Source organism: Castanea sativa, chromosome 2 (genome assembly GCF_040712315.1).
Source record: "Castanea sativa cultivar Marrone di Chiusa Pesio chromosome 2, ASM4071231v1".
In the NCBI taxonomy this organism is placed as follows: Eukaryota; Viridiplantae; Streptophyta; class Magnoliopsida; order Fagales; family Fagaceae; genus Castanea; species Castanea sativa.
Genome location: NC_134014.1, coordinates 8,642,939 through 8,666,278, shown reverse-complemented (window position 1 = coordinate 8,666,278; position 23,340 = coordinate 8,642,939). Strand labels below are relative to the sequence as shown.

General features: G+C 34.7%; 2 protein-coding genes, 1 non-coding gene and 1 pseudogene across 4 annotated transcripts; 3 read left to right on the top strand and 1 right to left on the bottom strand.

The window, feature by feature from the left end:
* Nucleotides 1-527: 527 nt before the first annotated feature.
* On the top strand, nt 528-9,909 carry LOC142624470 (putative serine/threonine-protein phosphatase 2A regulatory subunit B'' subunit TON2). Of its 2 annotated transcripts, none has more exons than XM_075798041.1 (12): nt 528-985; nt 2,885-2,976; nt 3,275-3,337; nt 3,439-3,537; nt 3,877-4,035; nt 4,823-4,894; nt 5,041-5,173; nt 6,276-6,340; nt 6,811-6,886; nt 7,518-7,619; nt 8,604-8,796; nt 9,341-9,909. In XM_075798041.1, the coding sequence occupies exons 1-12, from the start codon at nt 847-849 to the stop codon at nt 9,576-9,578; spliced, it is 1,431 nt and encodes a 476-aa protein (XP_075654156.1). In that variant the 5' UTR covers nt 528-846; the 3' UTR covers nt 9,579-9,909. The 2 variants fall into 2 exon arrangements, with proteins under 2 accessions (XP_075654156.1, XP_075654155.1); XM_075798040.1 differs by having other exon boundaries at nt 671-985; nt 6,264-6,340.
* LOC142626541 (small nucleolar RNA snoR104) lies at nt 9,117-9,235 on the top strand. Its single transcript, XR_012842537.1, has one exon. It is a non-coding gene; the product is annotated as a small nucleolar RNA snoR104 (small nucleolar RNA).
* Nucleotides 9,910-19,699: 9,790 nt separating the features above from the next.
* LOC142624835 (uncharacterized) lies at nt 19,700-20,215 on the top strand. Its single transcript, XM_075798575.1, has one exon. The coding sequence runs from the start codon at nt 19,700-19,702 to the stop codon at nt 20,213-20,215; it is 516 nt and encodes a 171-aa protein (XP_075654690.1).
* Nucleotides 20,216-20,568: 353 nt separating this feature from the next.
* LOC142623311 (crocetin glucosyltransferase, chloroplastic-like) lies at nt 20,569-22,061 on the bottom strand (annotated as a pseudogene).
* Between the last annotated feature and the right edge of the window lie 1,279 nt (nt 22,062-23,340).

Below are 23,340 nucleotides of genomic sequence, written 5' to 3'. Positions count from 1 at the left end.
ATTGTTCATAGGTGGTTCAATCTAGAGGCGACAGAGACTAGATTGAGAAGTAAAGGAGATGATCTAGAGGACAACGACAATGATTTGACCTAGATTTTAGCTCTCTCTCTCTCTCTCTCTCTCTCTCTCTCTCTCTCTCTCTCTCTCTCTCTCTCTCTCTCTCTCTCTCTCTCTCTCTCTCTCTCTCTCTCTCTCAGGTGAGCAAAAAATGTGGGTGTGAACTTGGGCTAAAAATGAAATGTAGGAAAATCAAAGTGTAATTCATTTTACACCAAAAACCAACTCTATTTTATTGTTAACTGAAATTTGATTTCAATTTGACTGTGCTTTTCGGTCCATCCAAACACCTAGTCGGGTATAAAATATATTCTGTATATATTTTTCTCCGAAAGGAAAAAGAGAAAATGTACATGTGGCTTGTCTAATAATTTTTTTTTTTGGTGAACTGTCTAATTATTTTTGTTCCTTATGAAAGAAGGAACTCCAATCTTATATAAAAAAAAAGAAAAAGAAAAAAGAACTCCAATGAAAGAGACAGATTCTCAAAGCCAATCTTCGCAATACCGGGGCCAAAATTGTAATTCCAAATCTCTCAAGGGGGTAGTTTTGATATTAAACAAAAATAAAAGGAGCTCCATGTAATTTACGCAAACCTCTGATTTGTAATACTACTCTATTTGTTAATCTGTAAATGAGATCACAGATCGGAGGGGATCTTACCGTTTTCGTTTTTTGGACTCTTCTTCCCAGTAATGCCCCTGGTTCTAGGGTTTTATTACTGGTAGTTCATTTTTCTCAGAGCGAACGCTGAGCTCGACCGAGTCGACTCGGGTTGTGACTCAGAGAATGTACAGTGGGTCCAGTGATGGCGAAAGCCACGAGGCTTCGCAGCGCAAGATCCCGCCGGCTTCGTCCATGCTTTGGGTCCGAAATCTCCGCCGGTTCATCGGATCCGGTGCCGGACTCGGATCCGAAGCCCTAATGGGTCCGCACTCTCTCTCTCTCTCTCTCTCTCACACACATTTTCATTTCTTAGTTAAAATTTTTGTTGAAAATTCCTTTTTTTTTATTTTTTATTTTTATATTTTCTGTTATTAGGTTTAGCTTTTACGAGTGTTAAAGTGTTTATTTATGTGAGCGTGTTTGAATTGCTATAAATTGTGTTTAGTACTTTGATCTGCATTTGTATACACACATACACGCAGTTTGTTTGATTGTTTTAGTTTTGAAGTTAAAAGAATGTGATTAATTAGCAGTTTGATTAGGTTTGGGGTGATTATCAATTGTTTAGGGGATCTTAAGTTAAGTTGGGGCACTGTTTGGTTGGTGAGAAAATGGAGGAGGAGGAGGAGAGGAATTGTTAAGATTTTTAGGAAATGGATACCGACACTCGAGTGAGTCTAAACTCTAAGACAACCTTTTCGCTTGGATAAGTTGGGAATTTTTTTTGACTTAAAAAATTAAAATGCAGAATGATAAGAGAAGAGAAAGGGGTTTTAAGGTCGGAAATTTAGTTTTTACTTAACGCTTTTGGATTGATAGTGGTGGACGAAGTCAGAAAATTAACTAGTGTAATGAAGTGTTGCAGGGATGAATTTTCATTTACTCGGCTCAGTGAATCCCTTCCTAGAATTCACTTGTACATTGGATTTTTTTTTTTTTTGGGGGGTGAGAGGATTGGGATTTAGAGGGTTAGCATACAGTTTCAGAGCCCCGCCTTTTAGTTCCTTCAAATTGGGGGAATTTGAAGGGAGAAAATACTAGTTTTAATGAGTCTATTACACTTTTCTTTTAAATTTGAACAATATCTGTTAAGAGTTTCTTATTGATTTTCTTGTAATTGCTTCAAGTACAGTGTGTTCATCATTGTGAACACAAAGTGCTTTTTTATCAATATCTTCTACATTCCTTATCACTTCTTCCTTCCTAATGTCAATATACATAATACTGTGAGGACGTTTGGATGCAGCGTCCACGTTTTGCGTCCAAGTTTTGCTTTTTTTTTTTTTTTGTTGCTGCTGCAGGAGACAAGCGCCCAGTGCGCGCACTGTGCGCGTACTGTGTGTGCACTGTGCGCGCACTGTGCATGTACTTTTTTAGTAATTTTTTATTAAAAGTGGGTTCCGCAGCACTATTTACACATTTAAAAATTATTTTACTACAGTGTTTTCAGTTTTCAGTTTTCAGCAATAAGTTCTATCCAAACGGACCCTGTATCCTTCTTTCCACCCTACAACCAGACTAAGTGTGCGTTTGGCATTGGCTTAAAAAGCCAACTCTTTTTACTATTCAGCTTATTTTTGCTACTATTCATGGTCCCATTGCACTTTTTTTGTACTATTCATGGGTCTCACTGTACTATTTCAGCTACCTTTTAGTTTTATTTACAGTACTTTTAGCAAAAAGTTTTCAGTTTCAGCTAAATAAGCTGTTCCAAACAAACACTAAGGGTTAATGAATTATCCCTTTGTAATCTGCATTTGTTGGATTCAAGTAAACTTGGTGAATTCCTTCTTTGATATTTAGAGGTTTTATACTTGTAGCCTGCCTTGGAAATTATTTTTTAATTTGTAACTTTACATATACGCCTAGTGGGTTTTGAGCCCATGGAATTACCCTCCACCTTTTATTATGGGACTAGGCAAGCCTGCCTTGGATGTTTTCAGCTTGTATTCCTTCTAACCCTTTGTTGCATGCATGAGGATTTCATCTTATTTGTAGGATACTCGTGATATGTTGATATATGAATATGAGTTGCTTATATGTGTTCATGGCTTCATGCATGCTTATGTACATAGAGACCAGATTTTATGTTTCTTGATATCAAGTGCATTTCTTTTGGACTTTACAATTTGACTTAGTATATTTTTTTTCCCCTTTGTAGAGCTTGAAACAAAGAGAATCTTGCTTGATATATTTAAAGAGAAGCAACAAAAAAGTGCTGAAGCTGGCACAATCCCGAGTTTCTATAAGAAGGCATGTGCTAGATTTGTAGCTTGTCCTTACTTTAAAAGATTATATATTAAGATAGGAAGGGGATTAATACGAGGGGAGTTGCTTTATTACTGCATTTCTTGGTCCCTCTGTTCATTGAAAGGCAATTAAATTTCTTGTTTTCTGGTTTCATTTATTTTACTTATATGAAAAATTCAACGGACCACAAATTGAATTTTGGGCATTCTGTTTTGTGGATAATTTTTTTCTTTTTTCCCTTTTGTTGGATGTTCATTTTCTTTCTTTTCTCTTTTCTTCTATATGTTTCCTCTGGGTTCAGAAACCTGAAGAAGGATCCATCAGTCACAGGGTCCAGAGGCTAGCAAAATATCGGTTTTTAAAGGTATGTTGCGAATCTTCCTGCCTGGTCTGCTGATTGTTAGTTTTTACTGCCTAAGCAATTAGTAATGTTCTTGGTAACTTTATTGCTTGTCATTGCTGCAGAAACAATCAGATCTTTTGCTAAATGCTGATGATCTAGATGCAATGTGGGTTTGCCTACGAGAAAATTGTGTGATTGATGATGCTACTGGTGCAGAAAAGGTCTGTATACCTAGCCATCTGCTTCTCACTATGTTAATTGTTGTTGTCAACTTCCTTAGTATTCAGCTTTCCTATAAATATTCAAACGAGTTGTGGTTCTCCTTAAGGATTGTTCCACATTAATACTGCTACAATATGTGTAATACCTGGTTATGCATTCACTCATTCATATTTTTTTTGGCCTACAATTGTGGCATGAAAAACACACACACACACACACACACACATGTAAACTCAAGACATGGATTTGTAAAAAAAAGAAAGGAAGAAAAGCTTGTCAAGTTGTGTATTCTAGTATTATACTGAGGCTTATACATCTCTTCATTTGTTGTTTTGTAGATGAATTATGAAGATTTTTGCCACATTGCCTCTGTATGTACAGAGCAAATAGGCCCAAAATGCAGACGCTTTTTTAGCCCTTCAAATTTTATGAAGTTTGAGAAAGATGAGTCAGGAAGAATTGCCATTCTGCCCTTTTACCTTTATGTGATGCGTACGGTGGGTATTGCCCTTGGATACTTAACTGTATTTTAAACCTTTTGAAAGGTTAAATACATATCATAAAGTACCTGTACTTCTTTTTGCTGAGTATAAAACCAGTACTTCCTGTCATATTTCAACAATCTGTGTTTGCTTGTACATATTGCAGTGGATGATTTTCTTGACAGTAATCATTCTTTTGGATTTATTTTCAGCTCATGTTCACATTTTTCAACCATTTATTTGTATGAAAACAATAATTTTGTGTATCTTCCTGAGATTTGTGCTTCTGGAAGTGTACATTTTCAACGTTGATTTTTTTGTCTTCACCATAGGGCTTTTCAAAGAAATCTAGTAATTTTATGTATAAGTCCTTGTATTAGTTGCTTTAGAATGTTCAGAAGTAGCAATCTGCAGTTTAACAGGAATATATTGAAGAACCATCAGTGTGTGAAGTAATCAAAAGTGGTTGATTTTGCAATAAATTTATGCCATTTATTTTTTTTTTTCTTTTTGAGGATTCTGATTGCGTACTCTTTCTTTTCTTATAAAATATGAAAATTTGTAGTGATAACATACCATCTATGTGGTGCTACTTACATTTGATGAACAGATCGTATCTTTTAATTCTGTGTGTTGTTTCTTGGAACTATTGAACATGCATTAGACTTAGCAACTTCTTAAACATTATAATTACAGAGTCGAAACTTGCAATTGATTTTTTGGTTGATTAGGCTGTATGTTTGTTACAAATAGTCTCTCTCTCTCTCTCTTAATGTCACCATTTTTTTTTTTTTGTCTTCAGGTCTCGCTTACACAGGCCAGAATTGATATGAGTGAGCTTGATGAGGACTCTGATGGTTTTCTACAACCTCATGTATGAATTCTTAACAATTTTTGGGCCTTTAAATATTTAAAATGAGATATCTGGTCTTTCTTCTGCTATATGTTGATTATACTTCCAAGCCAGCTTATTTTTCACCATCTTCTATTTATAAAACCATAATTTTCTGGTTCTTTCAGGAAATGGAAAACTATATACGAGGCCTTATTCCTAATTTAGCACAACTACGGGATATGCCTGCAGCCTTTATTCAAATGTATTGCCGCATAGCTGCACATAAATTTTTCTTCTTCTGTGATCCTCATAGACGAGGTTAGCTATGGCCTATCCTTTAGTTACAATAAAGAGTTCATCTTATATGGTCATATATTAAACAAGCAATGCCCCTAGATATTTTCATTTTGGGACATCTAGTACTGGTGTATAATTGTTAGCTGCAATTATGTATTTACTTGGGCAAATTTTGGTTAACCTCATACAATCTTTGCATTCGCTTCAGTTGTCCCTACACTACAAACAGTGAGAATTAGTTTGACTGGGGTACTACATATCTAATTTTTTAGCTCGGTACCAACAGTGGGTTTTATGGGTAAAAAGATGAACATGATTGCTGATGTTATATGGTCATATATTAATCAAGTAATATCCCTAGAAATTTTGATGTTGGGTGACATCTAATACAAAAGGGTTATTACTAGTGCACAAAACTTCCAATTTGTGGGGGTCTAGGAGAGGTGATTGGTAGGCACTAGGCAGTCTAGCCCCCAAATTTTTTTTTTTTGGAGAAGTTGATTCCCAGTCTTGAACCTGTGACTTGTTCACTTTAGGTGACAGGAACTTGCCATCACCAGGCTTGACATCTAATTCTGGTGTTTAACTTTTAATTGCAATGATTTATTCTCCTTGGGCACATTTTGGTTACCCTTATACAACCTTTATATTCACTTCAGTTGTCACTTCAGTTTGCCTAGGGTATTACATATCTAATATTAAATTTTGGTACCAAAGTGAAATATATGGGTAAAAGGATGAACTTGATTTTCTTGATATTAAATCCCATAAAATGACATGTTTCATGTTTGAGTTTGTCGGTAGCCGTAAGAAAATAATCTTAATATTATAGGAGTGATGTGTTAACATAAAAAGGGTATGGAAAATTACAATCTGTTTCTTTGACAGCATATGATGAGGTGTGAAGATGCAGTAATGATGGATTTTTTGTGATGGTAGAGTCTAGAGCAGCTATGGAGAAAGTTTGAATGATATATGTTAATATTACTATACCAGTTTTAAATGGTTAGATTACCATAGATACTAAATCTTGTTTGAAAATTTTTTGTGTCTAGTGCAATGTTTCATAATATTTTTGGCCTTTATTTGTCAATAATCTATGACTGTTAAGTGTTTCTTACAGGTAAAGCCTGCATTAAAAAGGTGCTGCTAAGTAACTGTCTCCAGGAACTGATGGAACTGCACCAGGTAGATTTTGTTTTTCCTAAGCTTCTTGTTTCATAACTGAACCATCTCTATTACATAGACATTATGCATGCCTTTTATGTTTGTTTTCTTATCTATTTTTGGTGAGTAATTGGAAATTGATATCTGTAGAAATCTTATTAGTAATTTTATTACGTCTTTGCAACATGATATAATGCAAGCGAGCTGCTCTTATTAATTTATAAGAATATCCTGGAAACAAATTTTGTTTGATCAATTATAGCTTTTACAAATGGAGGGAATCGGTTATTTTGTGGGATGAAACCACTGATGTTTTCATTATTCTTTCAATTTGATTAATATAAACAGAATTTTTTCCTGGAATAATTTCTTTTGAGTCAGGAGAAGAAGTATATACATGAGCTAGAAGTGTGCTGAACCATGTTTAGTTCCCATAGACATTGATTTGAAACTGAAGCTGATTATATCTTCTTAAATTTTACCAATTTTAGGAAAGTGAGGAAGAAGTCACTGACACTGAACAAGCTGAAAACTGGTTCTCCTTGACATCTGCACAACGCATATGTGGTAGGTACTTTGCATGCTGAAGTTCCATATATATTATCTCCTGTTTCCAATATTCTACATCTATAGTTGTTGTGTGAAAGATCTTAATTGCATATGATGAGTTTGTGCTGGTTCAGTATGTTCTGGAAGTGCAGATTGGATGAATTTTTTTCCTTAGATGGAGGTCTTTACTTTGATTTTGATTTTATTTCATGAATGTTCTCAAGCATGATTTAGAATAGTGTTGATTGGCAATACAAAGACTAATGGTCAATAATTGTTATTGATGTCCAGCAGAGTCTTTTTATGTTTTCTTACTTAAGCCCTGATTAATGAGCTCTTTGGAGAGAGATGAAAAGAGAAAAAAGGAGAAAAGGGAAAAAAGGGGGGAAGGGGGCCTTGGTGAATTTCTCTTATTGAATTTTATTTTATTGGCATGTTCTATGTATCATATTAGTTCTCCTTACTTGTAAATAAAAAATTATATTAGTTCTCCTTGGAGAAAGCAAATGCTGTCTCAAACAGGGTTTTCCATTTGTTATGCATGTAGCTGTTGCTTTAATCTCAAAATATATGTTATGATGTGTTACAAGTGCGTAAACCTGCTGTCATTGAATTCACATGGCTAACTGCATCCTTATTCTTTGTGCAGACATGTTTCTTGCTTTAGATAAAGATATGAATGGAACATTGAGCAAGCAGGAGCTTCGAGAATATGCAGATGGGACACTGACTGAAATTTTCATTGAAAGGGGTAGGAAGCAACATCAGTTTCTCCATTTAAAAAAAAAAATTTCTTATTTTTTAAAAAGATATCTCTTTGTCCTTCTCTAGTTGGTTTACTCAAATTGGCTACATCCTTGTTAAATTATCTTATTGATAGGCAATAGCATTTTTGCAGCCTATTGCCCTCCATTTGTTGTTGCTTGGTAGCTTGACCGTTGTATTATGGCCTTATATTAAAATATTCGTTATAGATTCAAAAAGTGGCTCTTGTATTTTGCTACTTTATAGTGGAATAAGTAACCAGCTATAGATTCTAATCCCTTTTTACCTATTAAAAATACAAAGGCTTCTAAGCATTTTTTTCTCCTCCCTTTTGGATACAACTAGGATATTTCTGAAGAATGCAACTTACTCTATGGTTTTGTATTGAGACTTCCAAACATGTATAAGAAGCTGAAAGTAACTTGCAATTTAAATAGGGTTAATGTAAAATGTCTAGATACCTCTCACCCCAAAAAAGTCCTACTAGAAAATTTGTTGAGAAGTTAAATCTGCATAAAACCCAATAAAGGGCCAAAACATATCCAAAGATCCCTTGTAGGTTTACATTTGTCTTGACTCTTGCCATATCCATAAAAGCCATTTTATTCCCTATACACCTCATCTCTGGTTATTTTTTGCCAAAAGATGAACTGCCCATATGATCAAATACCATCTAGATGTACGATGAAATTGAAGTCATTTGATTTTTCTCTGGTTTCCAAATGAGCCTATTGCGAAGTATTGGTAGGCTCATCTAGGTTTTTAAAACGACAATAATGTTCACTTTGAATTGTATATTTCTGTGGATTAAGGATGGATTCACTTTTTTAGAAAATTAAAGTTGAAGCTTGTCACACCTTTTTTGTTGTACTTTACCTTGTTATATAGAGTTGATGATATATACTTATGTTGTTGTGCATTTTGTTTTAGTTCCTCTTACTTATCTTTGCAATTGATGTGCTTTGAATAGTATTTGATGAGCATGTCCGCCGTGGCAAAACTAGCGGAGGAAATTCTAGGGAGATGGATTTTGAAAGCTTTCTGGACTTTGTACTGGCCCTAGAAAACAAAGACACTCCTGAAGGGTTGACTTATTTGTTTCGGTGTCTTGATCTTCAAGGAAGGGGTTACCTTACAACAGCTGACATTCACTCTCTCTTCAGGTAAACATCTTACTGCTTTAACTTTATCCAAGGGTTAGAATCTTTTTCCATAATTTGTCAATGAGCTCAACTCATTTGATACCTCCTCTCCTTGCAAGAGAGAGGTGAAAGGAGAAATCATGAGTTCAAGACCCACCGGGTTTGCGGTAATTACCAATATATATACACATTAAAACAAAATTTTGATAATCTATTAAATTAAAAATCTTGTTCTCTGATTTATCTTGTGCTTTTCTTGGTCGCTGAGGATCTCTTGTATGTATCCTTTTGCCTCAATATTGAGTGATTGAGCAATGTTTAGTTCAAAAGGAAGAAAAGAAGGGGAGCATCTAAAAGCTGAGATGTTTCCTGATACAAACTTCCAACAGAAAAACCTCTGTAGTTTCCTGCTTGTAGTACTTGAGCGAGTTCTGCAAGTCTCAAATTGCCAGAGACATAAATCCTGATATAAGGCCCCGGAATATTACACTGATTGAAATAGTTATGACACTTGGTTGTATGGCATTTGATTACCATTTAACATACTTAATATAAATTTGAACAGGGATGTGCACCATAAATGGATTGAGGGTGGGAACTATGAGTTGTGTATTGAGGATGTAAGGGATGAAATCTGGGATATGGTCAAGCCAGCTGACGAGCTAAGGATTACATTGTCAGATTTACTTTCTTGCAAACAGGGTGGGACTGTTGCCAGCATGCTTATAGATGTGCGTGGTTTTTGGGCCCATGACAATAGAGAGAATCTTCTTCAAGAAGAGGAAGAGCCAGAAGAAGAATGACATGCATCTACTATGTGCAAACTGCCCCTGTACTAACCCAAAACTGGTGTCTGAAACCAAGTTGAGTTTTTGTAATGTGATGAGTGACGACTTTGATGTGTTACTGCTTTTCTTTTTGTATGTAGATTGCAGAATTTGCTGTGTATGTTGATGTTACATGTGTATAAGAATAATGTATTTTTTTAGCCATTGATTGGAATCATTGGACCCCGAAGGAAATGCTGAAAAAATGGGAATTCCTTCTCTTTCTTTTTGCATGGACCTGTAAACTTCCCTTTTACCATTTGTGGCACAATTTTTGCATCAAATTGCATTGGTGATAGTTTCTGATTGAGTTCAACAAAACGTGATCCTTGAGTAATTACTAATTAGGTTTAACAAACCCAATTAAAAAAAAAGAGGTGATACAGTGGGCTAAGGATGAAATCAACACGGTATTTAGTTGTCATGGCTCATGAATGGGACTAATTAACTACATGTCTACATCCATGTTTAACTTCAACTTAAAACAACAGGATCAATCGAAAAAAAAAAAAAAAAAACCTTAAAACAACAGGCAGTTCACCTTTTTTCCCATGCAAGAAATATTAAAACTGCCAAGGAGTAATGGTCAGTATTCACTGTTCAGTATTGCAATAAAAAATATGTACAATGTCCTTGGCCAAAAAAAAAAAAAAAAAAAAGAATTGTACAATATCGATTTTACATACATGTGGGGTTCATATAATATAGATCTCACATTTTTATGAGAGGAATGTTGTATACATATACACTACACTTATTGCATAAGAACAGGGAATAAACATGCATATAAAATGAAGTGTTCATGAAGAAGAAACCTATTGCGTAGTTATGTCTTTTACTCTTTTCAACTCGGCAACATGTATTTATCCAGGAACCAGCTTTTTAGTAATAAAAGCTAATTTAACTTGAGCCCAAATCAACATTTAAACATCAAGTTTTGTCACTTTGTGACACAATTAATTTAATTTGGCAATTTTTTTTTATCTCTCTAAATCATCCTTATGAAAAGTCACCAATTTAATGTTAAAAACTTTGATGGCTTATAGAATTCGCTCTTTTTATTGTTAAAAACTAATTAATCAGTCATACTAATGGATAACATATAGGAGTATGACTTAATTGTATATAATGGGCTTTGGAATTTTTCATGTTTTTGTAAATTTTGAGAGAATTATTTTTTTCAACATAGTCTAAAGATATTTCTATTAGTGGCTTAGAATTAATTTACACCAATTGGGCAACTTGTGATTAATTTAGTGGTCCCCCAAATTTATTGTCTACTTTCTACGAACTTTGCATCTCTATCCTAAAATTTTATGAAATTTACTTGTTTAGATGGAAGATGTGCTGTCAGATATTATTCATGTAATATTAATTTAGGTCGATTTGGCTTTTATGATTTAATGAGTTAATGTCTTTTTTCTATAAAAAATCCTAAAATTTAATAATTTCTTATTAATGTTATGTGCATGAGGTTAAAAATTTTCATTACTTCCTCATGAGGTTTACTTGAAATGGTAAGAGTTTAATATGAAAATTACAAATTGACAATGAATAATACAAAGGACCTGTACATATATTATCTGTGAATTTTTTTTTCAGTTTAGAAAAGCCAGCCGAGCATATAAATTTTAGATTTGTTATTTGAAGATCATGTTTATACCCGGCTAGCTGTTTTTATTATATTATCTAGATAATGATGTGAATAAAGACAATGTGAATAAAACTTGTTCCCTACGTTTGCTTAGTATGGAAACAAAATCATAACATAATAGCAAAACCCTTGCGTGCGTAATTGTGATAATATGACGTGTAACATTTGAGAGTTAGTGAGTCATAAATATTCACATCTTTGCTTTGCATTAAGCCTATATAAACTCACCTTTGCAAACCATATATTGCATGTTGAAAAGCAAAGGAGGCAAAAAAAAAAAAAAAATGGTGTACAACGTTTCATTCTTAGATCATGTGATCAAGATGGTGGGTGGTCATCTATACTGGCAGATTTTTGTGCGCAAGGATTTCTGTCTTAACGGCTAGCGGTGAAGCGTTGTTGTTCTTGGTATATCACCAGGTTGATGGTGATAGCTACAATAAATCAATAATATTATATTTGAAAACATCGTAATAAATTTCTCATGAAATCTTTCTCTAATGTTATCCTCTCTCCTTATAAGTACGTAAGAGAGAATTGAGTTTATAATAAAGTTATGTTTATTATTCATTTTCCTTCTTTTACATTTTTGGCACTGAACAGTCTACAACTTTCCTAATGTTTGATTGCAGTTCTGCTGTTTCTTCTTTGTTTTTTGTTTTACACCTAGAAAACACTGTTTTGTTTTGCCATGTCAATTTAATTTCATGACTCACTGATTCCATAGCACAAATTTAGAATCTATTGAGAAACAATCATTTATGAGTTTCAAGAATCAAACTACCAAAATCTTGTGCGATCAGAGCTTATAGCACCAAGGCTGAGACCATGATCTTATTGTGAGGAAGATTTGCCAAAATACGTCTTCTTTATTTTTTGATAAACCGAAATATGACATTTTCATTATGACTTTGTTTGACTAATCTCTTTGTTCTTAGTCATCTTTTAAGAGATGTTCTAATGATCATAAAATTTATTTATTTTTGATAATGATCATCATATAAATAAATGATAAATATAAATAAATCATATAATTACTTCTCTGCAATACATGAAATACATGCAATTGCTGTAAATGTCTAGAATTAGTTCAACAAGGATTAGGGAAATTAAAAAGCAGTCCTATACTAACACTATTAGTGCAGGTCATTAGCTAGCTACAATATTTCTCATTGATCTGTCTTCGTTTCTTCCTAGCTAGGCTCAAAGAGTCACATGTTACGCCCAGAAATATATTAGATTATTATGAGTTATTTATGAACCCAGCCACCAATCACTGTGCCAATACATTCACAAACGATGTCAGAGGTATTCAAAATTTGAAATTTATAAGCTTCTCTCAAAATTTTATTCGTCTATGAATTCAATATTGTTCAGTTAATCCTTCGGATCCAGGCCTATAAGTCCTGTATTTTGGTTCAGCTGATTATAATAATATATTAGGAGGGAGAAATCTGAATCTTAAAATGAAAGGATCAAAGGAACCGCATCAAAAGCACATAAGGAACAATTCCCTTTTACTTAAATTTAATTTTATTGCTTCTACAAATTCAATTAGTTGAATTGGCCTAGCAAAGATGGTAAGTTAAGCCTATTTTACATATAACCACATTCGGGTGCATACATGCAAAACATTGCTTCTTGTACATATTAGAGTCCATAAATTAGAACGAATCTTGTACATCAAATATATGTATTATCTCTCTCATAACATGTGAGCCTCATAAAAGCATGATGTACAAGATAAATATATATATATATATATTAAAATCCATATGTACATCTATATCTATATAATATTTCAAAACTGAAACGTAGTATTTATTATTACACTCCAGTTAAGTCACATCAACGTAGCATGTCTGTCCACTTTGGTCCATTTTGGTCATACTTTGGTCCATTTTAGTCCATTTTGGTCCGTTCGGTCCACTTAGGTCTATTATCGTGTTTTGGTCCATTTGGTCCAGTTAGGTCTACTTCCATATTTCGGTCAAATTGGTTCAGTTGTTCCACTTTGGTCCATTCCGTCTATTTTGGACTAATTGGGTCTTAAATTGATTTTAAGTTGTCTTTTCAGTTTTTGGCTTAAAATTTTAATTTTTTTTTCTTAATTTTTGAGTTGAAAAGTATGAAATTTTATTATATTTGAGCTAAAAAATACAAACAAAAACAGGTATTAAAAATTAAAGATATGAGTCCTACAAATTTGACATTATATTCTTATAAAATAATTATATTGCTCCGATAAAAATTTTAAAAATCATATTACATTTTCCCATGCATCTTGTGGGTTTGCAACTAGTATTAATTAAAACCTCAACCAATATACATCAACAGAAAAATACCCCCCCCCCCCCCAAAAAAAAGACCATGAAAGAAAAAGCAAATTAAATGAACAACAAATTTTAGTCCGTTAATGGAATTAATTCTAATTAACCAATACAATAAGAAATTAAAGACAAAATTAACATATCATAATTTGTCACTACAAATCTAACAATTTCAAGTTTAGGGAGAAAAAGAGAGATGCAAATTGAATTCATATACAAAATAAAACCCATTGTAATTTGAAAAACTTAAGGCCGGTTTGGGTAACGCTGAACGCGTCCAGCGTTCAGCGTTTTCCCTTCTTTCTTTTTTTTTTTTTTTTTTTTCATTGCCCGCATCTGTCCTTTAGGAGACAAAAGTTACTGTGCGTGCACAGTGTGCGCACTGTTCACGTACTTTTTAGCAATTTTTTTAATTAAAAGTGGGTCCAACGGTACTATTTACACATTTAAAAATTATTTTTCTACAATGTTTTCAACTTTCAGTTTTCAGTTTTCAGCTGTATCCAAACGGACCCTTAATAAAACTTAACAACTGTGTGTGTGTGTGTGTGTAATTATTGAGATAATATGAGGTAGTTGGTACTTAATAAGAGTTGTGAGTAGGGATTTATGGTTCATCACTCACAAAATTCTTCTTTTTTTAACTGGATTCAAATACAAATTATTAATTTGTAAATTGTGAAACAAAAAACTATAGCATTACTAAATACTAGTATGTAATCCGTGCTTACACACGAGAGTGATAATTTGAAGTGGTGCTATTGATGTTAGCTTGGGTTATTAAACATATAGGATATTAGTTTGACTAAGATATTTAGAGCAGGGATGGAGGTAGCCTTTGACTTAGGGGGCACTGCCCCCCCCCCCCCCCCCCAATTGTTTAAAAAAAAATATTAGAATATATACTAGGTACTAATTTTAGTAATTTTGTTCTTTAAAATTACACTTTGCCCCCTTAATAATATCATTAATTTTTTTAAGAGTGATGTTATAGCCACAATTTTTTCTACAATTTTTTTACAAGCTATTGAGGTAGCAAATTTTTATTGGTTCGCGACCACCACTTACACCACTTTTTTACTTACCAATAACCACTCACCACATTAGCAATTTATAAAAAAATTTGTAGTTCTAGCATTTTCTTCTTTTAAAAGACCATAAAAAAATATATAAATTTAAAATTTTAAACAAAATATAAAAGGCCAAAAAAATTAGCCCAACAACGAAAATTGCCAATAGCGAAGCTAAAAAAAAATAAGTATAATTAACCAATTTTACCCAAAACAAAAAACCTGATCTTTTAGAAATTTCAAACAAAATAATTGTCCCCACCCAACAACACGCATCAAAGTCACAAAAAAAAACTTAGTGGCTAAGCCACTGCACACAATCAGCAGTAAAATTGCTCTCCTAACTACAAGTCTTGGCTCTGTCCTTGATTTAGAGGTACTAAAATGATTTTTCCTTACAATTTTCATAAGATTAGTTACGCCAAGTTTCTCATTACATTGCTATTACAGATACAATTTTGAAAATTACTATTGAATACTACATAAACAATATCAATTCACAATCATTGTACGTGAAATTATACTAAATACAACACAAAATAAAAAGAATAGATTGGTTTAATAGTATCTCTTAAATTGAATGAGAATAGGTGCATGGGATTGTTCAGCTCAATTACAATTTTTTAGGTTTAAGATTTTCACATACAAAATATTTAAATAAAAACAATATAAAAAATATGCTCATCAGTTTAGAGAATTAATAGCAAAAATATAAACAATTTAATTTTTATGAACAACTAACAAAAACAAAATCCAATTTTGATTCTAATTATATTTTCTCTAAGGTTCGGTAATATATATAGAGCCTAGTTTGTAATGGACCGTACATAGCGGTGTATTACATAAATAACTTATAATTTTGAATTAATTTTAGTTACACAACAAAAGCATTTGACAAATGAGCTGTGTCAATGCCTCCATGCTCAGCCAAAAGGGAAGAGAAGGCTAATTTATGGGATGCCCATGTATGGATTTTTGTTGTTGGCATTTTTGGTGACTTATTTATCCACAAAGGACAATATTCTTGGTGAGTTCCAGACTAAAGAATACAGTGGAACTACGCAAGCTTAAATTTCTTTAGTGCGAGTGTGCAACATATAAATTCAAAAATTTCCTTCTCTATATGTCTTGAATTTCTGATGGTTTGTGGTGGTTTTTGTGAAAATGGAGTTTTTATTTTTATTTTTTATTATTATTATTATTTTCTGAATTTGTAAAAATAAAGTTGATTAACAATAGAAGGAAAAAGAAAAAAAAAGAGATTGAAATTGTATCCCCATTTCAATTTCGTTTGTTGATTCCTTGAATTTTATTTTTCTCTGGAAATTTTATTTCTAAGAAATTCATTCATTAAGAAAGAAAGAAGGCTGCAGGGAGAACTCAAATGGCAAAAGGTATGAGATATGAATGGGCCGGATCCATCTTCTTCAATTATCTACATATATAGCTTTGGTGTGCATAATAAACCATTATTTTTTCTTTCAAGACAATCTTTTGAGCTATTAATTGTCTGCATAGTTACCACCCTTGTCGTGACATTTTCCATTTAAAAGAAATTAACATGTAGGATTTTCTTAATCTTTTATTTTATTTTTTTAAACTTTTGGTTATGTGTTAGTATGTTCAAACTTAGAAGTGCCATTTTTCATTATAATTTTTTTTACAAGTAGGATTTGATTAATCTTTTATTTTATTTTTTTAACTTTTGGGATAGAAACAGGTTTTGCTGAGTACTCTTAGATAGTGAAGTACAAGAAATTAATTTCATTAAGAGGTAATTGGCTAATTGCTACCAACCAATTTTATATCACAAGATGTGAGGTCCACAAATGTTTAGAAGACGTAATATGCATATAACTATCGCACAAACCAAATCATAAGGATTTTATGGTAATCCGAATATAACAAAGAGGCCAGAGTCATGGGCAAAGCTTAGACATCTGAAAGGAACTTCAACATTGTCATGGCTCACTATTGGTGATTTTAATGAAATCACAAGGGCATCACAGAAGGAGGGTGGGAGTGATAGACCACGTCAACAGATGAAGAACTTTATTGACACCATTTACTTCTACGGCTTTCGTGACTTGGGTTTTAATGGGCCAAAATTTACGTGCATATATCATTGAGCTGATGGCATGCAAATACGAGAGAGACTGGATAGAGCTTTGGCAACACTAGAGTGGATGAATTTATTCCATGAGGCCAAACTTTTCCATCTATCCTCATCAGTTTCGGACCACTTCCCCCTAGCCCTTCGAATGGTGTAGAAACGAAGGAAAAGGAAGTCTCGGAGGACTTTTAGATTTGAGTCAATGTGGCTGAGGGACCAAAGGTGTGAGGAGGTGATAAGGAATGCATGGGATGAAGGAAAGATGATCAGCATTGGAAGTGTTCTTGAGAACTACTTAGGCCAATGTTGTGTCAAGCTGGAAGCATGGAACAAATGTGAGTTCGGGCATATGGGGAGGAAGATAGCGGAGTTGCAAAGGCGGCTGGAGTGGCTTGAACTTCAACCCTCTTCACATGAGATCAACAAAGAGCTGAAGGGTATCCGGATTGAGCTAAATTGTTGGCTAAAGAAGGAGGATGACATGTGGAGACAACGATCAAGACTTAACTAGTTTTAAGTAGGGGATAGAAACATGAGCTTCTTCCATGTGAAAGCCTCGGCCCAGCTCAAGAAGAACTTCATTGAAGGAATCATGGATGAAAATGAGGTCTGGCAGGAGGATGATGAAAAGGTGGCGGAGGTAGTGGTGGTGTACTATAATGATTTGTTTACCACAAGTCAACCCATGGAGTTTTCAGAAATTATCTAAGCAATCTAGCCAAAGGTGACTCTCTCAATGAACTAGGCACTGACCAGAAACTTTACAGTAGCAAAAGTTAAACTAGCATTGAAGCAAATGTATCCACTAAAAGCACCGGGATTGGATGGCATGCCTCCCCTGTTCTTCCAACAATTTGGGGTGATAAGTGGTGAGGTGGTCACAACAATGGTATTGAACTTCCTTAACCATGGTATTATCCCTCTTGACTTTAATAAAACACACATTGTGCTTATTCCTAAGTTGAAGATGCCCAAGAAGGTAACTGATTACCAGCCTATTAGCTTGTGTAATGTGGTGTGTAAAATTGCATCCAAGGCCATAGCAAACAGGTTAAAGAAAATTTTACCTTCTATTATTAGTGATTCTCAAAGTGCTTTTGTGCATGATAGGTTAATCACTGATAATGTCCTTGTAGCTTTCGAGGCTATGCACCATATTAGTAAAAAAAAAGGGGGGAAGGTGGGGGAGATGGCTTTGAAACTTGACATGTGCAAGGCATACGATAGGGTGGAGTGGGTCTGTCTGGATAAAATTATGGATAGGCTGGGTTTTGCTAAAAAATAGATGAAGCTCATTATGCAGTGTGTCACAATAGTCACTTACTCCGTAAAAATTAATGGGATGCCTAGAGGTAATATTATTCCATCTAGAGGGATCCGTCAAGGAGACCCTTTATCACATTATCTCTTTATTTTATGTGTAGAGGGTCTCTCAGAATTGATACAGTCCTCAGTTGCTAATAAAGTAATGGAAGGTGTTGCTGTGTGTCGTGGTGGCCCGAAACTGTCACACCTCTTCTTTGCAGACGACAGCTTGATATTTTGCAAGGCTTCTATTGCAGAATGTGACGCCCTCCAAAGAATCCTAGGAGTCTATGAGAGAGCATCGGGGCAACAACTCAATCGGGCCAAAACATCATTATTTTTTAGCAAGAATACCCCCATGGCAATTCAAGAGGAGATCCATTTGGGGCACAAGTTATAAAGCAACATGAGAAGTATTTGGGGCTGCCGTCGTTAGTGGGCAAAAACAAAAGAAATACCTTCAATGAGATTAAGGAGAAACTTCATAAATTGTTGGTAGGATGGAAGGAGAAGATGCTCTCTAAAGCGGGTAAGGAGGTACTTATTAAGGCAGTGGCACAAGCCATACCAACGTATACCATCGGCTGCTTCAGATTATCGGATGCACTATGTGAAGAATTGACTAGCATAATAAGGAATTTTTGGTGGGGTCAATAGAAGGAAGAAAAGAAAATTACCTGACTTAGTTGGGGGAAAATGTGTGTGCCAAAAAGTTGTGGTGGTATGGGCTTTAGACATCTCAAGTTTTTCAATTTGGCACTTCTAGCTAAGCAGAGTGGGAGACTCCAAACCAATTCAAACTCCTTAGTGTACCGGGTGCTTAAGGCGAAATACTTTCCTCGGTGTAATTTCTTGGAAGCGTCACTTGGTAATAATCTTTCCTACTCATGGCGTAGCATCATGTCTGCCCAACACTTGGTGAGAGAGAGGGTACGGTGGAGAGTTGGCAATGGTAGGAGCATTCGTGTTTGGGGCGACAAGTGGCTACCTTCTTTTTCTACGTACAAGGTTGCCTCACCCAAAATTTTTCTACACCAAGATACTAAAGTGCATGAATTGATCGACCAAGCTACAGGAAGTTGGAAGAAAAATATAGTTGATGCACTGTTCATGCCTTTTGAAGCAGACTTGATAAAAGGGATTCCTATAAGCTCACGTCTCCCTCCTGATAAATTAATATGGCAGAGACATCTAATGGAAAATTCAGTGTAAGGAGCGCCTATGGTGTTGCGATGCGATTATCTAAGTTAGAAGACAAAGGGGCAGTTTCAGATAGCAGTAAGATGAGGCTTTTTTGGAGAAGATTATGGGACCTACCATTACCCCATAAAATATGCCATTTTGCATGGTGTGCATGCAAGGATATACTCCCCACTAAGGCTTGCCTTAGACGAAAGAATGTGGTGCAAGATCAGACATGCGATGTTTGCTGAGAGGATGTTGAGACGATGGGCCATTTGTTTTGGATGTGTCCGAAAGCAAAAGAGGTCTGGTCATGGTCGAAGGTAGCTGTCTTGCCCAGCCGAGATAGTGTGCATTCGTTTATGGAGTTGATATGAGACTTGCTGGTGGAGGATCGTGTTGATGAAGAGAAGGTGGCTTAAGTGGTCTGTATCGCATGGGCTATGTGGAAAAATAGGAATGTGATACGGTCAGGAGGGAAGGGACGAACGGGTAGAGAAGTGGTGAACTGGGCTGTGCATTACCTGGAGGAGTATAGAGCTGCCACGGTATGTAAGGCACCAAAGGATATTGTTGCTGACGCTAGGAGCGCATGGGTCCCTCCACCAAGAAATGTCTTCAAAGTCAATGTAGACGGAGCTGTTTTCGCGCAAAATAGAGCAGTGGGCATTGGGGTGATTGTCAGAGATGATAGGGGTAGAATGGAAGCTGCATTGAGTAAGAGGCTGGATGCACCTTTGGGCATTGTGGAGGCTGAAGCTATGGCGTACGAAGCTAGCTTGATATTTGTAAAGGACATTGGCGTCCAAGAAGTTGTCATCGAGGGTGATTCGCTGATTATCCATCGTGCTTTGAGCGATGACTCAAAGCCGCCCTCCTCCGTGTCTGCTATCACTCAAGTAATGAAGGAAATGTGTGAGGATTTTAGAAAGATAGAATTTTCCCAAGTTAGAAGATAGGGAAATAGAGTAGCTCACTTATTAGCAAAATACGCTATTGAGGTTTTTGATTTTATTGTCTGGATTGAAGAGATACCTTGTTTTTTGAGCAAGCTCTTATCCATGACGTAACAAATTTATCTGATTCTTAATAAAAGTTTTAGTCTTCTCATCAAAAAAAAAAAAAAAAAAGAAAAAACAAAAAAAAGAAAGACAAGATAAGACAAAGGTGAAAAACATAAATCAACGGCCATAGAAAATTTATTTCCACCATTTTATATCCATATTCACAATTAATATGCAAAAAAAATACATTTTAATATATGAAAGTGGGTGCAAAAACAAACACTTTTATTTCAACAGCAAACCTACACTCATTTAACACCGATGTTATGTTCACCAATCTCATCCACAAAAGCTTTAAGATTGTTATAGGAAGAAGAATTAACTTCGCTGGCAGCCTCCATAGCCAACTCCTTCCATTTCTTGGCATTCCTTCTAATTGCTTCTCCTCTCTCCCCATCTCCCACAACCAACTCCAAGCATCTCCTAATCTCATCACCTTCAAAAATTCCATCCTTATTCACCATCACTCTTACTCCTGTCTTCCACACTTCTTCAATTAGCTTCGCATTTGTCCCTTGATCAAGCCTATGTGGAAATGCTACCATTGGCATCCCTGAAACCAAACTCTCCAAAGTTGAATTCCACCCACAATGTGTCACAAAGCATCTTAGTGAAGGATGTGACAAAACCTCCACTTGGGAACACCATGGCACTATCATTCCCATTTGTTCTAATTCCTCTCTGCAACTCAATTTATCTTCTTCTTTCTCTTCTTCACCACTTTCCTTAGCTCTTATGACCCACAGGAACGGCCTCCCACAACCCAATAATCCGTGTGCAATTTCCTCCATTTGTTGCTTATTTAACACCAATAAGCTCCCAAATGAAACATAAATGACTGATGATTTAGACTTAGAGTTGAGCCATTCAATGTATTCGTTGGAGCCTTTACATGGATCTCTTCCACCCAAAATGACATTTGGAACTAGTGGTCCAACTGCAACCAAATTAAGTTTTTCAAGCGCTTTTAAAGCCTCGGGCTCTAGTGCATCAAAGGTATTCACTAGAACTCTAGGAATGCTCTCCTTTTCAAGCGTTTCAATTTGGGCTTGGAATATAGGGTGTACAAAAGCATAATGGTTTGAAGCAAGTAAGTAGGAGGGAAGGTCACGAGTAGCAAGTAATAATGGCAGACCCGGTAACTGTATCGAACAAGAGGGCTGGTCATCGCCATTGTTCCCAATAACATCGGCAAAACCATTGTAATAGTAGTAGCATATGTCCAAAACCATTGCAGGCTGAATCCAAAGAAGTGCGGAAGGAAGGTGAAGCTCACGAGCCACGTCAGCAGCCCAATGTAAAAGCATTGTGTAGACTATGCATTGTTTATCGGCAGTGGAGACAATGAGGTCAGCGAGAGCTTTGGAGCCATTGTGCTTGAGTTGATCCCATTGTTTATCACGGTCGTCCATAGGTACAACTCCGTCATCGTAGCCGTCAGAGAAGGTGGCGAACGACAAGCCGTGAGGAGGAGGGCTTTTGATCATGTTGCGACGGTGGGCTCCAGTGGTGGTGAAGAAGGTGACATGCACTCCTAAGCGAATGAGGCGTTCAGCGAATTGGAGGGCAGGGTTTATATGGCCTTGCGCTGGATATGTGACGATCACATAGTGGCTTTGTTGCTGCTTGGCCATGATTATTTGATACTTTGATATATATGGGTTGTGAATATTCTAAGCAAAAACAGAATAGCTGTTTTGTGCTTAAGATCAATGAGATTTATATAGAAGGACCAATGCATGTGAAAATGGGCATTACTTAAAAATAGAGCAAAAAATTTTAGGAGCACAACTTGTCCACATGACAAATTATGAGCAGTTGGTTCATATGAAAGTGATAGATAATCTGTCACACTCTGCCACGTAAGATAGTTGTAACAAATATTGTGAAATATATATTGGTGAATATATATATATATATATATATATATATATATATATATATATATAAGTTTTGAAATTTTTATAATAGATTTTTAGTTGGAGTAGTATTTAAATTTCTAAAACTTATATGCATGTTGCATGTTTTGTTGAAACACTTCTTGTTACTTTATCTAAAGAAATTGATAAAAATAAATAAGTTGTCTCTATCAATTGAAACTTATATGTATGTTGCATGTTTTGTTAAAACACTTATTATTACTTTATCTAAAGAAATTGATAAGAATAAATAAGTTGTTGTTTCTGTCAATTGAAACTTAGATGCATGTTACATGTTTTGTTAAAGCACTTATTGTTACTTTATCTAAAGAAATTAATAAGAACAAATAAGTTTTTGTCTATTTCAACTAAAACTTAGATGTATGTTGCATGCTTTTGTTAAAACACTTATTGTTATTTTATCTAAAATGCATGTTGCATGTCTTGTTAAACATTTATTGTTACTTTATCTAAAGAAAGAACAAATAAATTGTTATCTCTATCTAAAACATTGTTTTTATCCAAAGTATTCGTATAATTTGTTGAAGCCACTTGGTGCAACCATGGTTTCTAAGTCCAACTTTTATTATATATTATATGATTTGATTTATTTAAAGAAATTGATAAGAACAAATAAGTTGTTGTCTCTATAAACTGAAACTTTGATGCATGTTACATGTTTTGTTAACACACTTATTGTTACTTTATCTAAAGAAATTTATAAGAAGAAATAAGTTGTTGTCTCTATCAATTAAAACTTTTATGCATGTTGCATGTTTTTTAAAATTGTTTTTATCTAAAATATTGCTGTAATTTGGTGAAGCCACTTGGCGCAATCATAACTTTTAAACCCAACATTTATTATATAGTATATGATTGTATTGGGTAAGAATTTGAGCCTTTGAGGGTCAAATAAGCATGAGATGTACAATTAGGTTAGGAGTAGTGATTATTACACACTCGGTTTGAAAATCGTGTCACAATTTCAATTAATTTTTCATGTGGCGTGTAATAGCTTTTATACTTAGGTTATATAGATATATAACAAGTTTTCATTCTCATACATTTATATTCACTTTTATGGGTTAAAATATGGTCTTT